This window comes from Falco rusticolus, chromosome 3 (genome assembly GCF_015220075.1).
Source record: "Falco rusticolus isolate bFalRus1 chromosome 3, bFalRus1.pri, whole genome shotgun sequence".
Taxonomy (NCBI): Eukaryota; Metazoa; Chordata; class Aves; order Falconiformes; family Falconidae; genus Falco; species Falco rusticolus.
The window spans coordinates 13,585,541-13,602,454 of record NC_051189.1 but is presented as its reverse complement, the minus strand read 5'-3'; the positions used below and the strand labels follow the sequence as shown (position 1 = coordinate 13,602,454).

Here is a 16,914-nt window from a genome sequence, read left to right as displayed (position 1 = left end):
TCACTCTCACGACGCCTGTGATGACTCTCAAGATACACTACAATATGGGGAAAGCTGGAGAGTTAGTAGACAATCACTGGTGAGTTTTGTGGGGTGTTAACTTTGGAGAGAGATCTCGGCTGGGCTCTTCAGTCCATGTACTCAAAGCTCCCTTAAGAAAGTAAAAGGAGCTATCCCAGTCCTCCCCCTGCAGGGAAGTCCAGGACGATTTAGAGTACAAGGGAAGAGTATGAAGCTGTGCTGTATTTCTTTTCCTAAGAAAACAAAGATTCTTTGGCAAAGCGAGAACTGAGGCATGACTAGGAGACTATGTTTCTGGAAATGGGCTTCTGCCTGCTGGACCTATGAAACCACCTCTGTGTCCCAACAAGGGCCCTCCTGCTTTCCCCATGCAGATTACAGGGGAACACATGCAACCTGCCCATTCCAGGAAACACCACATCCTGAAAAACTTTCCCATAAAAATGGGCAACCGCTGCTTCAAAAGAGTTGCGGTAAAGAGGAAATTTACAGGTTGCTCTGCGGGCACTGCTTTGGAGTGAACAGACACTCTCTCAACAACCAGTATCACTGAGCCAAGGCAGCCCCACAGCTCCAATCTAGCACCAGCTTTTGCCAGAGATACAGCAGAACTCACACCACTGCTCACACATCTTTTACAGCACGCAGATATTCTCAAGGATAAATATCACCAAGAAGATACGAGAGGCTTCAGGATGTAACACTACCACTGTGTGGATATCATACTTAGCAGCGAACTCCACAAGCAGGAAAGGCAGGATGGCAACTGCTGCCAGAAGGCATGGCTGTTGGAGAGGCGACAGCCAGGCAACTCGCAGGAAGGCACAGAAGTTACATAAATAGTCCAGACTAGGTAAGTGTTCTCCTAGAAGACAGTAATTTGTTCCTGCTTTCAGCATAACTGAGCACAAGATTTGAGCTGCAAGTGATGATCAGCACCAAACCTTTTATGACTAACACACACTTCAGCGCGGGTAACAACCTCGAGAGCAGAGGACCATGCTTGAGAGCACCGACCTACTTCCTACCTATGCAGGAACACTGCACTCATCATTGCACTGACGACAGCAAGGCCTTCGTCCACATTATCATCTGACATAGGCCCTGAGTTCTGTAAGCCCTGAGCCCATACACTGCAGTCTGAAGACACTGCAAGCTATTAGTAGAGAATTAGATCTGCTTTTCCTATGAAGCTGCCCACGGATATAAATAGAGCTGCTAATGTGGGGTGGGGACAGATTTGACCTGACTCTATTTCTGAGATCTCATGTCTCCTTCTTGCCACAGGTAGAGAAAATCAATACATGATAAGCTGTGTGCCCGCAATTATGCCTCTCAGTCATGCCTCTGTACCAGTGGAGCATCAAAAGATGAATAAAACCAGAATAATTTAGGTTGCCTGGCAACAATCAGGGTCAGGGCTTGATTTTGGGAGGAGAGGGGAGCACCAGCAACGAGGGAGAGATGCTGTACCAGTTCAAGTCTCCTGCCAAGATACGAATGTCAGACCTGGGCTAGAGCTCCACTAAAATTTTGTGCCAGAGCAAATACAACACAGCCCCCAGCCTAGGGATAGAGCAGACAGAAGCCAGCACTGACAAGGCTGTATCAGTGTTTACTCACGCCAGCTCTGTGGTAACACGTGCTCTTACCACAACAGCTGGATCAGAAACCCACCACCAGCACCAGGATGCAGGAGCTTTCACTTGGAGGCAGCATGCGAGCTTGGGAAGAGGGTCAGGAGACTCAGCAGACTCTCCCCGCAGGAGGGGGAGCATGTGATGCATTAGGCAGAGAGACTTGGGGTTAGAGGCAACAGTGAGATCCATACCACCGACACAAACAGGAAAGGAACCCGGGGTCGGAGTTTCAAATGAAAGCAGGGGGAAGCACTGCAGTACACCCTGCCCAGCTCCACACCACCCTCAGGCAGCCTCCCTCTGCTTCAGCCTATGCTGACCCCTGCCACCCTGCTCTCCACGGAGAGCCCGTCAGCTGTGCCCCAAAGGGGTTCCCTCCCCACACACTGTGCTGCGGCAAAGGCCACCAAGGCTGTCCTACGAGGCCCTGGAGGGACACCAGGCTAAGGCAGTGCCGTCTTATCATCCCCCTCCAGCACAGCCTGGACTGCCACATGCCATTCCTGTGGGGAAGCACTCACACGCAGCACTTGTGGAAAGGGGAGGCATTAACTGCATTAACCGCACCCACTACAAGTCACGGGCAGGGGTAGAACTACCAAGATTAAATGCTCTCCCAGAAGGCCCAGGAACCGAAAGAAGGACCCCCAAAATCCACCTTCAATGACAGAAAAGCAGTCCCTGAACAAGGAAGGGCAGGGAGCTGAGTCAGACCCTCTTCCCTGCACACCCACACTCACCGAGATGACCCGATCTCCTACGTGCAGGATTCCGTCCCGATGGGCTGCACCACCCTCTGCAATCCGTGAGATAAAAATCCCCTGAAACACAGGCAGAAGAGTCAGAGCAGCCTGGGCTTCCCCTCACCAGGCCTTGGCTTTCCAGAATAGTTCCCGGACACCAGGCAGGTCTCAGCCCTTCCCCCTTCACAGACCCCTCCCCTGCCCTGGCACTTCCCATTCGTTTCTCACTCCACACAACCCCTCTTCTGCTCCTACAGCCACCTGCAAAACCTCCAGCTGCAGCAAAGCCTTCATGTGGCTGGGAGCCCAGAATATGTGTCAAGAGGACAGTAGCAAGATTAAATGTCACTAGCAGGGACTGTGAGCCCCAGCTCCACCTCCCTCTAAACTTCTCTCCTTCCCCAATTTAAGAGCAGATTCTGGTGCTCAGAGCCCGCCTGGCCCACCAGCCCAAGGCCATGCTGCCATGATGCATGCCCATGGGTAAGGAAGACCCCCGTGCTGCTCCCCAAGTAGTTCTGAAACATGGGGATTAAGCATCTTCCTTCCCATGGAATTGTTACTGACCGTGTCACCAGCCCGGTAGGGTGTCGAGCCTTTGCCACCAGCAATGCTGAAGCCCAGACCCTTCTCATTGCGCATGAGACAGGTGGAGTATCTCTCTGTAGGAGGTGCCCCCTCGGGTCGCTCTGGGAAGCGTAGACCACCTCGCCTTTCACGAGGGCTGTAGTCATCCTCAGGGCGCAGCGGTGTGACAGTGATGGCATTCTCTGGTTCCACCATCCGCTCCCGCAGAACTGTCATGGAGACAGAGCTTCCCGATCCACGCAGAGCTTCCACCGCCACGTGATGCTCAGCAGAGTGCAAGGACACGCCGTTCACCTGGGGACAGACAGAACCAGGCACGCTTACCTCCATGCGGACTTCTTTCAAACAGCTGCACAGATGGCTCCAGCCCAAAGGAAGCACAGCTCATCCCCTAGAGAGCTGGGTTGACACCTTGTTCCCACAGGGGTACCCAGATCTCACCTGCTGCCTGCAAGGGAGTTTCCCTGCACTCACACAGCACAGGAGGCTCCCAGGCCAGGGCAGCCTCTGCCAAGCACAGTAAAGGCTCATTTCAGAGGAGTTCTACCCCACCAGTGAGCTCCTGTTTCCCTTCAATAAGGACATCTACCTCCTCATACACTGACACACGCAGGCCTGTCAGCCTGACCTCGATGCTGGGGAAGGCTATGGAGCAGATCATCTTGAGGGCCATCACGCATCATGTACAGAACAACCAGGGGACCAGGCCCAGCCAGCATGGGGTTATGAAAGGCAGGGCCTGCTTGACTGACCTCATCTCCCTCTATGACAAGGTGACCCGCTTAGTGGATGAGGGAAAGGCTGTGGATGTTGTCCACCTAGACTTCAGTAGAGCCTTTGACACCATCTCCCACAGCATCTCCTGGAGAAACTGGCTGCTCGTGGCTGGGCCAGGTGTGATCTGCACTGGGTTGGAAGCTGGTGGGTGGCCAGGCCCAGAGGTGGTGGGGAATGGAGTGACATCCCGCTGGCGGCTGGTCACACGTGGCGTTCCCCAGGGCTCCGTGCTGGGGCCGGTTCTGTTCAGTATCTTTTATCGATGATCTGGACAAGGGGATCGAGTGCACCCTCAGGCAGTTTGCAGATGACACCAAGCTGGGTGGGAGCACTGATGTGCTGGAGGGCAGGAAGGCTCTACAGAAGGATCTGGGCAGGTCGGACCGATGGGTTGAGGCCAGCTGTATGAGGTTCAACCGGGCTAAATGCCGAGTCCTGCCCGTGGGTCACAGCAGCCCCAGGCAGCGCTACAGGCTGTGAGAAGAGTGGCTGGGAAGCTGGACAGTGGGAAAGGGCCTGGGGGGGCTGGTCTGTGGCCAGCTGAATATAGCCAGCAGTGTGCCCAGGCGGCCAACAGCATCCTGGCTTGTATCAGAAATAGCGTGGCCAGCAGGACTAGGGAAGCAGTTGTCCCCCTGTACTCGGCACTGGTGAGGCCACACTTAGAATCCTGGGTTCAGTTTTAGACCCCTCAGTGCAAGTCAGACATTGAGGTGCTGGAGTGTGTTCAGAGATGGGCAACAGAGCTGGGGAAGGGGCTGGAGCACAGGTCCTAAGAGGAGCAGCTAAGGGAACTGGGGGTGCTCAGCCTGGAGAGGCGGCGGCTCAGGGGAGACCTTATCGCTCCCTACAACAACCTGCAGGAAGGTTGTAGCGAGGTGGGGTTGGTCTCTTCTTCCCAAGTAACAAGCAATAGGACAAGAGGCAATGGCCTCCAGTTGCGCCAGGGGAGGTTTAGATTGGATTTCAGGAAAAATTTCTTCACCAAAAGGGTTGTCAAGCACTGGAACAGGCTGCCCAGGAAAGTGGTTTAGACAGCATCCCAAGAGGTATTTTAAAAACACATGTATGTGGCACCTGGAGACATGGTTTAGTGGTGGGCTTGGCAGTGCTAGGTTAACAGCTGGACTCAATGATCTGAAAGGTCTTTTCAATGGAATGATTCTACGATTCTATTATTTCCTCCCCCTCCATGCAAAACTAGTGAAGTACTTGCAGGGAGGACACCAGGTTCTGCAGCTCTCAGGGAAGCAACCTGATTCCCTCCACTCTTGCTTCCCTGATTTCAGTAAAAAATTCCTTCATCACAAGACTGAGAAAATGCAAAGTGGGGGCCCATGAAGACGAAGAGTCTTCTTTCCATAGCAGCTACTTCATTTCATATTAACACACACTTACAGGAAAGATCTGCCTGCCGCTCTGCCTGAAAACTAGATATTCAAATATATTTCCTCCGCTTCACGGCATTTAGGGTTTCTTCCCATCATGGCCTTCATTACTGAGCAAAGCTCCATATCCCTGCTCTAGGGGTAAAGAGGTATTCCTCACAAATTAGAGCCAATGAGAACAGAACCTGAGTCTGATGTGCCTCAGCCATGCCTTACTTGTGGACATAACACGGTCTTTCAGAAGGAATATGACAAATGTGTTTGAGTTATGTTGCGAGGGTTCATCACTTTTGCAAGAGGCACAGATAAATGGGCATCATGGGAAGTGAAAAAACATTAGTGTTTTCCCAAAGCTGTAACTGAAGAAGGATCCGCTTCACATGAAACAGTAGGGTGCCATAAATTTAACTGCTGGGAAAGGAAATAATTGTCCATCTTTCAATCTTCAAGAGCTGACTCCCTTATGGAAGTCATTCTGCAGCAAAATGCAGTATCACACGTGCAGCTCAAGGATGCTCAGTGACACTTAAGACCCTAAAACATACAAGAGACCAGGCTAGATGAAGTGCATATTCCATTTTGGACTTAAACTTAAAAATCAAGACAATCCTATGATAATTGCAGAAGTGAACTAGGTAACTTCTGAAACTCCAGAATCAAGTTTTTTCTCATAAGGCAATACAAAAACATCTAATTACAGAATCGCATAGGACTTTATTTGACTTCTGCCACGGTCAATGGCAGCCAAGTAAGTGGTGAGAAAGACTGGAACATCTACTTAGGCAAATGCTTTGGCCTCCATAGCCAATATGTAGGCTGCAGAGAGTAGGAGTGCATGAGATACCGAGACACCACATCAGATCACACAAACACAGACCACTTATTCCTTTGATCTCTGTCCAGCACTGTAGTGACACCTGTTCCCTCCATAATGCCATCAATCCTTCACAGAATGGTTTGGGTTGGAAGGGACCTTAAAGATCATCCAGTCCCACCCCTGGCCACGGGCAGGGACACCTCCCAGCAGACCAGATTGCTCCCAGCCCCGTCCAGCCTGGCCTTGAGCTCCCAGGGATGGGGCACCCACAGCTGCTCTGGGCAGCCTCTGCCAGCACCTCGCCACCCTCACAGTAAAGCATTTCTTTGTAATATCTAACCTAATTCTGCCATATTTTAGTTTAAAGCCATTCCCCCTTGTCCTATCACTACAAGCCCTTGTACAAAGTCCCTCGCCAGCTTTCCTGCAGGCCCTTCCTCAAGTACACCTCAATCCTGTATGATTCATCACATTTTTAAATAATTTGAGGACAGGCAAGTATGGCATATGGCTGGCTCCCTGGTTAAGAAGTTATCTTACAAGGTCCACTTTTGCCCCACAGAGGGAAAGCAGATGTGTAGAGACTGGCTGCTCAGCCTGTTGCGGACATGGGCACACACTGCTGCGTGCTTCTTCCCACCTGGGTTACAGAACGCTTCAGAGTTGAGGGACAGTGAACACAGGAGCAATTTCTGTCCTTCTAAAGCAGCAAAAGATTAACAGTAATATTAATTAAACATTAACATTAATTAAACTCTATCAGTCAAGGGAATTTTGGTTTGCTTTTGTATGGCTCCTGGAGTTTAATTTGGCCTACACACTAGCACAATACAAATAAATACCAAACCATACTCTCCCTCCACTCTCAAGTCATTAGAAGCATTTACTTCTTCACAGTTGCTAGGTTCTTACCTCCAGAAGCTTGTCCCCAACACGAACCCCTGCACGAGCTGCAGGACCCTCTTCTGACACGCGGGAAATAAAGATGCCCTGGAAACAAAACTACTCGTTAGAAGAGGTGGAGCCCGTTCCTCAACCCTCTAAAGAGTAAAGAGACCACTCCACCCCATTCAGCTTAAGGGAAAGGGGAAGTCCCTGGCTAATCCCGTACCCTAGATGTGGGCACAGGACAGCCACATCACCCCATTCAGGAGCTGGTAGACAGGGGAAAGATATCCCACGGCAGGGCTACCTCACAGGTGCGAAAGGGGAAAAGGGAATGACACTTCAATCTTTTTCCAGGGGGACGAGAGCGTAACACAGCTGATGCCACGGCACGCGTGGAAAACAACCCCATACTCTTTGCCTTGTGAGCCCTGCGCATCAGGACACAGATGGGGAAGAAACAGCTGCTCTCATTGCTGCTCTCTGCGGTCAGTTGTGCTCCAGAGGCAAGAGCCTGCTCAGCCCTGCCAGCTTCCTGCTTCGGGCTGCTCCCACCTTGCTCTGCAAGCCCAAACCAGCCACAAAGCTGATACACACAGACATCCAACCTCCAGCTACAGAGACTAGTCCCTGCAAGCGGGTGCCTTCAATAACTACACAGTCCAGGGTCTTACCTCATCATCGCCCTTATAGGGGGTGGAGCCCTTGCCCCCTGCGATGCTGATGCCCAGCCCCCCTGTCTGCCGCACGATAGTCAGTGTCAACTGGAAGTAGAATGGACACAGGTTACAGGTCAGTGCAGATTGGGAAAATACCCAAAACATCTTGAAGAGCAAGGGATGACTACTTAAAGAATAAGCACAAGAGTATAAACTTTATCTGCATGCACCCACTCAAATATTTGTGTAAGCTGTGGTATCCATGCCTCAAAGGCACCGAAGTCATGATACATTTCAACAAACAAATCCTTTTTCACAGTTGAGTTCTGACCCATATCCCAAGACTGAAAGTCAGTTTGCCTGTAATGAACACATTGGAATGAGATGTTCACCACAAAGTAAACTGAACAGCAGTGGGATGGGACTGGATAAAGAAACAGGGATAGTGTTCACATCACAGCCCAGCTCCACCACATGGCTCCCTTTGGGGTGTAATTCCATACAACTGCTGAGAGATTAAGGGTCACCCCAACATAGCGTGCAGTAACAAGAATGGCATCTCTTCCAGAATACCTTGGACAGATACTTGGCTTTGCTCTATCAACAGAAATCGATGTGTGATTCCAGAAAAGCCATTTGCTTTGTCCACCCAGCTCCTTCCTCTTCTCCCATCTGCACAGGCAGGCTCAAGACTGTGGCTGTGCAATCCGGAAATCTCTTCTCCTTCCTATATCCCCCTCTACATACCAAATTATGCCCACTTCCAATAGCAAAACTTTTGGTCAAACTTGAACTGAAATTGCTTATTATTCAGGACACCAACATAAACTGTTAATGTCACCCCAGATGTAAGAAGGAAGACAGGGAGTATGTGGTAGGATACAGGGAAAGGAATGGGACAGATAGGCCTCTCTCAGGGATCTGTCACAGCCAAGGACCAAGGAGCTGGTGAGGTAAGTGACAGAAATGTACAAAGGCTCCTGGAGAGAACCAAATTTGCTGTCCTCCAGACATCACTTCTCTGGAAACAAGTCCAGAACAGAGAGCGGCTGCTGCAGAGGTGTCTAGCTTCAACATCAGGTCTGCTTGGCCTAGGTCAGGCCACAGCGTGGGCAGCAAAAGAAGCAGGAAACTTGCTTTCCTTAGCCCCTCCCTTCAAATCTTTCTTCACTTTCTACGATGACAGAAGCAACAGCCTGTGGGGTTTCACATTCTGCTAAGTCTAAAACAGAACCAAAAAACCACCACAGGAAATGCAGAACTAAAATGGGGCTCCTGGCCATCTCCTTTGGTGCCCAGCCAAGAGGGTAGCTGAAAGCTGCTGGGGTCTTCACAAGGAAACCCCTGATTCTAGACAGACCAGCAGTAACATAGTCTCCAGCGCAAGACCTAGAGACTGAGTAAAATCCAAGTATTGAAAGACAAGGATTATTCAGGTGAGGATTATTTCATTTCATTCACTACCTCATTATTCAGAATATAAAGAATATTCATTACCTCATTATTCAGAGGAATGTGGTAAAGTTGTGAGTTAGCACTGCGTGTCATTGATAGCACACTTGAAAACCAGTTGTAGATCAGACTAACACTTCTTGTGTAAAGAGGTCTATTAGGATCTAACTACAAATACCACTTTTTTTTTCTTCCAGTCTCACTGGATTTTAGTAATGGTTTAAAGAGTTGTATCTATTGTCAACACAAAAGCTTCTAAAGATGATGGAAAACTAGATCTCCAGACAAGAAACTAGAGAGTGCTCTAACAACAGGATCCAGGTATTTCCAAGATAGCTGATGATCAATAGGACAGGATTGCTATTTTTGAGAATGAACAAGGAATATACAATGTCACTGGTTACAAAAAGTCACTTTCAGTTGTGCAGTAAGTTGATTGTGTAAACTAACTGAAGGATAAACAGCAAAACCCAAGGATTTCACAAATTCATAGAAACCAGACTGAAAATATGGGGAAATCTGCCAGAAAAGTCAACTGGACTAAGGGCTAAGAACCTTATGTCTATTGATATACACCTAAAAAGCAAAACACCTTTTTTTTTGTTTTTTAGTTTAGGAGGAAACAGACCTAATTAAGCTTAAAGACACTGCCAGAACAACAGCAAATGGTCTTGTGCTGGACATAAATCTGTTTAGGCTAGAAAGAAGATTTCAAACTGGCAAAGCAAATTAGTTCTCCCATAAAAACAGGTAAGAAACTGAACTGGTGAATGTTTGTTTGAAATCTATGAAAAGAATAAATGACATGAATATGAACCTGAGAAAGAAGGAACTGGACTCAGTAACCTGTAACAGCCTTTCAGTTTTATATTCAGTATTTCACATTACAGCCCAGACACTGCCTTTTGCACTAAACCAGTCAGTTATTTCTTCCTGAAAGCACATCTGTCCTAAGGCTGCTTCAGAGCTGCTTTGACTTCCATGACGTCTAGACTGATGCTCTGGACACATGGCAAACAGCTGCCCTAACAGCATGGACAGCACAGCTTCCACCCCTACAATAGCTCCTGCCAGTGACTTTCCTAGGTATTTTGCTCTTCTTGCAGGATCCACCCACTGCACAGCAACAGCTCATCTCAGACACACTGCCCAGATGACTCTGGCTCTTTTCTTTGCAGAAGGGGCAAGCTTTCATTAAGTGGGCAACATCTCCAGTGTTTCTTCCCAGTTCCTCCCAGACAGACAGGCATCGATGCCCTCCACAGAAAAGCATTACTGGGGAAAGAGAAGAGTGAGAAAATTGAAAAAAAGCTGCCATTTCAGCCTAAGAGTTGTCATCCCCCTGAACTCCCACTGGAGGCTAGGGGAAAATCCATTTATCATCGATGGCACCAAAGCACAAGCCAAGGAAGCATTTATATCTCCCTCTCCGCTCCTCTCCTCACCTTAGAACCTCCTGTGTTTCTGCCTATACGATGCCAGGGAACACACTCAAACAAGGACTGATTCCACCTCCAGCTATTTTTCATACATTTTTAATATACTACCTTTTAACAGATTCACTTGATCCAGAGAGACTTTCCAGCTTGCTGGGAATAAACATACCATTCTGCAGAAACTAAAAATGTTGCACACGTGGACTGGCTTGCTATTCAGTAGCAGCCAGGGATAGCGAAGTATTGCCCAAGAGACTTGAAACAGCATTCAGTGCTGTGCCTTGGAACTGCCAGCTGAGGATTTTTGCAACTTGCTCTTGGCAGGGGCACAGCAGACACAGAGGCAGCAAACTAGACATTCACAGGATTCAACTGCCAAAGCATGGAGCCGTTCTACCACAGATCCTGCTGAAAGACCAAGTTGTTTCTCCAGGCATACCCAAGGGAGTGGGGGTTTAAGGGCTTAATTTCCAGAAAACGGCAAGTTTCTGCATGGACAGACACCTTGTGCAACTTGCTACACCTCTGGATGCATCTAGGTGTCTAATCCCTCCATTTACTTCACTTGAAACTTTAAATGAGCCTGGATTGTCAACAGTGACACAGAAAATGCAAACATGCAATAGATACTTCTGATTTGTGTTTGGACAGAAGCACGATGATGTACCTGCATCACATGAAGGTGATGAATCACACTTCACTCCAACAGCAGCTGAAGAATTGATTTAATATCCTCAACAAGGAATAACCATTTTAAAAGTTGAAAGGACTGGATAACTTGTACCCAAAAGCTGAACAACTGACCAACATCTCTGATACATTTATAAAATTCTGGAATCATGATACCCTACAACAGCATTTACGTTGTGCTGTTAGACTAAGAGATTACACAGGATGATGCCTATAACTATCAGCTTGTCACCCTAGCACCAATTCCAGAAAAGTGAAGAACATGCATGCCTCTTAGCAGGCACACAGAAACAGCATCCATGCAGAACAGCTGAATTTTGTGAAAATTAGGTGTCTCAAAAAACACACACACTTCGATTTCATTCTTTGACAAGACTCTAAACCTGGATGATAAAGTAATAGCAAAGATTTAATAAGCAGACTTTTGTAAAACTCAAAAATTGTTATCACAAGACATTTTACTGACATCATAGGATGCTGGTTTTAGGTTTATATTACACAAGCTAAGAATCAGCAGAGGTCAAGTACTAGTCATCAGTGAAGAACCAAGAAGGAGGGTTCTGCCAAGAACTGTATAAGGTCTGATCTTATTCCAAATCACTGACAGTAAAAATTTTAATAGTTCCATATGAAGGGAGGCTAGAAGCCTTCAAATAAGAGAAGGGGGGGTACAGACATCTTTATCTTTTCATACAGTTAATAACTTTACAGGAAATGATCAATTAGTCCATGTTTGTAACAGCAAAGGAATTAGGGATACCCACTGAAATTTCAGCAGCAGGCTTTAAAAAAAAAGCTTCTTAATATAAAGCACAAGTAAATTATGTAATTTATTGCCACTAAATACTGTGGAACTACAATGTACGAAAGGGATTGGAGAGATCAGACAATTTCATAGACAGAAGCTCCACTGTGTCTAGTACAAAGGTATGAACAGTCCAGAAATCCTAAACTACAGATTGCAAGGAACTGGGAAAATACGAGCGAAAAGATCACCATGTCTTGCTAAAGTCTGTGGTTTCCAATCCCCAAAGAAAACCCCTCGCATCCACCATTACAGACGTCTTTTCATAGGCATCACACTCAACTGTGTGTCCTTCCAGGAACACCTCAGCAAAAGAGAAGGTACTTGCATAGCACAAAAATGCAAGAGACACACGGGAGTCCAGCAGCCAGAGGCACTGACTCACGAGGAAAGATTAGAAGAGTTAAATCTGTCTGGCTTCAGTAAGCAGTAACTTGTGAGGACAAGGGGATAGGCTGAAAATATCAGTGACCAAATGGAAGGTGGGAGATTACTGCATGAGCTATCGAGAACTAAATTAAAAACGAACAACGGAAAAAGGAACACGAAGGAAAGCTCTTGCCCTGGCAGACGAGCAGCCTGCTAGGCATGAGCAGAAGATTTTCTGGCTCTGATGTTATTTCTTCCTCTGTTCAGATGGGATTTTTAGTTACCAAGGGGATGGACACTTGCAAGGCAAAGGTAGTAGGGTACATATCAGAGTCGTCAAACACTTTGCTGTCTTCTTACTAAACACCTCTCCCCCCAGTTTAGTACTAATCAGAGACAGCACCAAACAATAAAAGTTTGCGAGCCAAAGTGACTGACAGCAGCATTAAGCAGACAGGACAGGCGACCTACAATGCTAAATGCTCTGGTGTACTCCTGCAGATCCCCTTCCCCAGATATTCCAAGACAGTGAACATTTCATTAAGTGAGGATGAAGAAATGATGCATTTTTAAAAATATTAAATGACTTCTGAACTATAAATAAAAAACTAGGTTCATCCAGATATGATTAATCTTGGTATGAATATATATAGATGTGAATACATAGCTATAGGTATGAATCATATATCATGATATATCACGGTTGGACTTGACAATCTTAAAGGTCTTTTCCAACCCAAATGATTATAGATAGATATGAATAGTCCTATTTATGTATGTGTGTGTCTATAGACATATGATTTCATCTTGAGGTAAGAAAAAAAAACGTTTACAGTGAGAACAGCCATTCACTGGAACAAACTCCCCAGGGACATGGTAGAGTCCCCAGCAGTGGAGGTTTTCAAGATGAGATTGGTCAGGGTGCTAGGTATCTCATCAAGGCTCCCTCTCCCACAAAAGGCTGGACCATTCTCACTCCCTTCCAGCCTGGTCTGTTTTATGATTCTATGATTAGTTCTTTCACTAATGAATTCCAGAAATAGGGATTTAAGAAGCTAGTACTTCCTCCTCATCACAATGGCCACTCGGGTTTCTCACAGGCATGTAAATGACAACAGCAAAAGAGAGGATCCTGAAAGGAACCAGGCTGGCTCAACTACGGAATGCAACAGGACAGAGTCCCTCTGGGAAGTAAAACATTCAACTTCTTAGATAAGCAATCTGAGTACTGGGCAAAGCTACCAGGCCTTCAACCATTCCCAGAACTGGAAATGGGACAAAACCCTAGACATGGAAGTCCTGCGGATTCAGCTGGCATGAGTGACACAAACACGTTATCTTTCTTCCTCTCTTCAGCAGTAAAGAGTTTTTATTCCTATTCTTACTGATTCTTTGTGTGTGGTAAAATCATTGGTATAGTCATTCATTTTGCATCATTCTGACTACAAAATTTCACTTACAAACTCCCCTCAGCCCAATAATTTTTTGCTGTTCTAAAGGTCCATTTTAGCCCATCATTTAATATACAATTAAAAGATTGAAAGGACTGGAGAATTTACAACTGTCTTCCAAAATCTGTTTCAACTTTGTGCTGCTAAGGGCACACAGCATAGTAGGAGAGTGTTTGTCCGAGGTGACAGTGAGATAAATGGAAAACTCTTGCACTAAACCTGGCATCACTCATTTCAGAACATACAAGCAGAGACATCCAAGTACCCCAACAGTCTGGAGGACCTTGATGATGAGAATGCAGGAACAAAAAGCTAGGTAGCTGACGAGAACTCCCATCCGTGAACAGAAACTATCACATTTGAAGTGGAAGAAAAACTACAGAATTTGGTGAACTGAAGTCTGAATACATTCTGACATGTTGTCCACAGTCAACCAACCTGAATTCAAGTAGAACAGGTGAATGAAAAAGCAGTGAGAAAGACAGGGAATGGAAATCTGTCTTACAAGAAAACACTAGAAGAATTTGGTTTCTTTAATCTACCAAAATGAAGGCTAGGAGTTGGGACTGACGTCCATAAAAATATACCATGGACAAGCAGACCAAAGGGTCAGATAGCAGGAAAGAGGGTTTTTTTCCCAAGCTAAAATAATGAAAACAATGAATTAAACAAATGCAAGCTCAGCTTGAAAGTAATTTTTTTAATCATTCAAGAAGCAGAAATCTGGAGAAGTTTTCGGTTTCTCCCAGTAGGAGGAACCTGAATGTGTGCACACATGTCAAGTAACAGGAGAAAATAATCTATATTTAACAAAAAGTTTGACAGACTTATGAAATATGTTATCTCATTGCTAGTGGTGGTAGGAGACACGAGTTCAGGATTTCTTTCAAATAATCTAAGTTATCTTTATTGTAAATTTAACTCATTGCTCCTGAATTGAACAGCACTTTTTTTGGCTAAAGTATGTCTTCCAGAAATGGCAACTTATCCCAGTCTTGCCTCATTTCTGTTCCTAGATCCAAGCTGGTGATTGTCTTCCATCACAAAGCCTCAAAATTATTCCAGGATATAGCTTTCTCTTCTATTGACAGAGTCAGAAAATACTGTTGAGCTTCCAATAAGGCATTTAAAGGCATCCAAATGCTTAAGCCACATTAATTCCTACAGGGGTTATTTTAATGCCTAATTTTTTTGTATAATCCTCATCCTAAGCAGCAAGACCCGTATCTATTATATGCATTGTGTTTTCCTATTTCAAAATAGAAAATCAGATTCACAGTGGAGTGTTTCATTTAAACATGGTATCTTCCCTCTCTGTTAAACACACTACTCCATTGCTTCCTGTTCGAGAAAGCAAAACCAGATGATTGTGCCACACTCTTAGAGCAGGAAACTGCTGATAGTTCTGCATTTGTGTAAAAAATCACTCCACAGTTTGCTGCTTGGTCCTTAAGAAAGCTTCAGATCAGATAAAATTTGCATGATGAATAAGCAACAATCACACAAGTTATCTCTGTCACTTTGTAGGTGAACCGTATTCAAACTGTGCCTTTATAGACTTGCATGCAAAGCTGTACATCTACAAAACGAGATTACAATCCCTACCTCCAAACTGCTGGAGGGCCACAGCATAGGAAAGAACGCTAAGGGCCCTTCAACCCAGGAGGAAAAGGTCATTAAAACATTCCTATGGCAATAAATCAAAAGTCAGACAAATTCAAACAGAAAATACGGCATATTTTTTCCTTGCTCAGTGGGAACTTTCGTCATTTAAAAAAATTAAATGAGAGAAAGCAGGGTGTTGTACCTTCTCATAACTTTGAGAGAACTCCACCCTGTCAGAAACTATATTCTAGTCAAGCCAGCTGAGCAAATCCAGGTGACACGATCTTTCTTGCATTATACAAGAGAGTTTTATTTAATCTTTTCAGGGTTTAGAACTTACAGGTCACATTGCGGGAAAGTCAAATGTGCTGCATAAGAATTCTAAACCTGACAATGTCCTGATGAGTACGTGGTCTCACCCAGTAAATAATAAAACCAGACCAAGGTGCAGGGGTCCAAGTGTAAAGCATCACAGCAGCAGCACTGAGATGAACAGAAGCGCTGATGACGGCAGGGCATCACGATGCTACGCACTAAGTGGGCCAACCTTTTCAAAGCTGAATCCCCTTAACACTGGATGCTTCAGGACCCAGCTGTGCTGTCAGAGGCTGCCTCTGGTGAACGGTAATTGTGGTGCCAAGTACGAGGCCTGCATTCAGACACAAACAGTAGTATTTCTGAGCTATTTCCACATGACAAGACTCCTTTATGGAGAAGACTCGACTCGCTTCTGACTCCAGAGCGACAGGGCAGGACATCTGAGCAGAAGCAGCTGACGGGATCTTTCCCACCCTCCGGCAAGGAAGTGAAGGCACTTCGAGCATCTAAGATCAGCCTAGCTTTCTCCTAGGGAGGGAAATTAGCAGTGTATCCTTCCTAGACAGCCTTGTGCATCACGGGAGAAGCAAACACCTGGGAAGCTCCTCAGTCAGCACAAGTTTTGCCAGTGCAGAGCCCTTCATGACTTAGAAATTTTCAGGTGCTCTGCAGAAGACGGCAAACGCAGAAGGATGCCATCAGCTATTACTGCAGACAAAGAAGCATTGGTCACTTAAACAGAATTCAGGACCTTCTTTCCACTATTATCTTCAATCTGCACAGCAGCTCTTTCTGGACTATTCCTTCAACAATTATCAGAAAACAGACAGACTTCAGGTGCAACCTCGCGCCTTCAAATAGCAGCTCGGTATGCTTCTCTTCCAAAAGCCTTCTACAACCCAGATACAGCCATTTCTGCAGTGCAGATGGAGACCAAGACAAAACATTGGGAACAGAGTCAGCGGTGGAACCCTGATAGCCACATAAGATACCATGTGCTTGAACAAAATTATTTCTTTCACTGTAGTAGACTCCCATTGGCACTAACAGCTAAAGGAGCTTTGGAAGTACCAGCTGCATGCATAGCACCAAGCTCCCAACATCCTGATGGCAGGGTGCTGACAGAAGTTAGGCAGATGTCTCCACCTCTACTCTGACATGTTTAGTCTTTGGCTCCGGAGTATGGTTTAGGCTCAAAGAACAATCAGTACTTCCTTCTCTCCGAGAGCTGTATGAAATTATACAAGGAATGTGACAGCAGCATTATGAA

General features: G+C 46.2%; 1 protein-coding gene across 28 annotated transcripts in view; it reads right to left on the bottom strand.

Annotated features, from left to right (window-relative positions):
- Window positions 1-16,914, bottom strand: part of SCRIB (scribble planar cell polarity protein) — a 116,560-nt gene that overhangs the window by 60,295 nt on the left and 39,351 nt on the right. For all 28 annotated transcript variants that reach the window (XM_037378796.1, XM_037378767.1, XM_037378768.1 and 25 more), the window contains 4 exons: window positions 7,534-7,623; window positions 6,887-6,964; window positions 2,972-3,286; window positions 2,402-2,482 (listed from right to left, as the gene is read on the bottom strand). In XM_037378796.1, coding sequence (XP_037234693.1) covers window positions 2,402-2,482; window positions 2,972-3,286; window positions 6,887-6,964; window positions 7,534-7,623 — 564 coding nt within the window. The remainder of the gene's footprint in view (window positions 1-2,401; window positions 2,483-2,971; window positions 3,287-6,886; window positions 6,965-7,533; window positions 7,624-16,914) is intronic.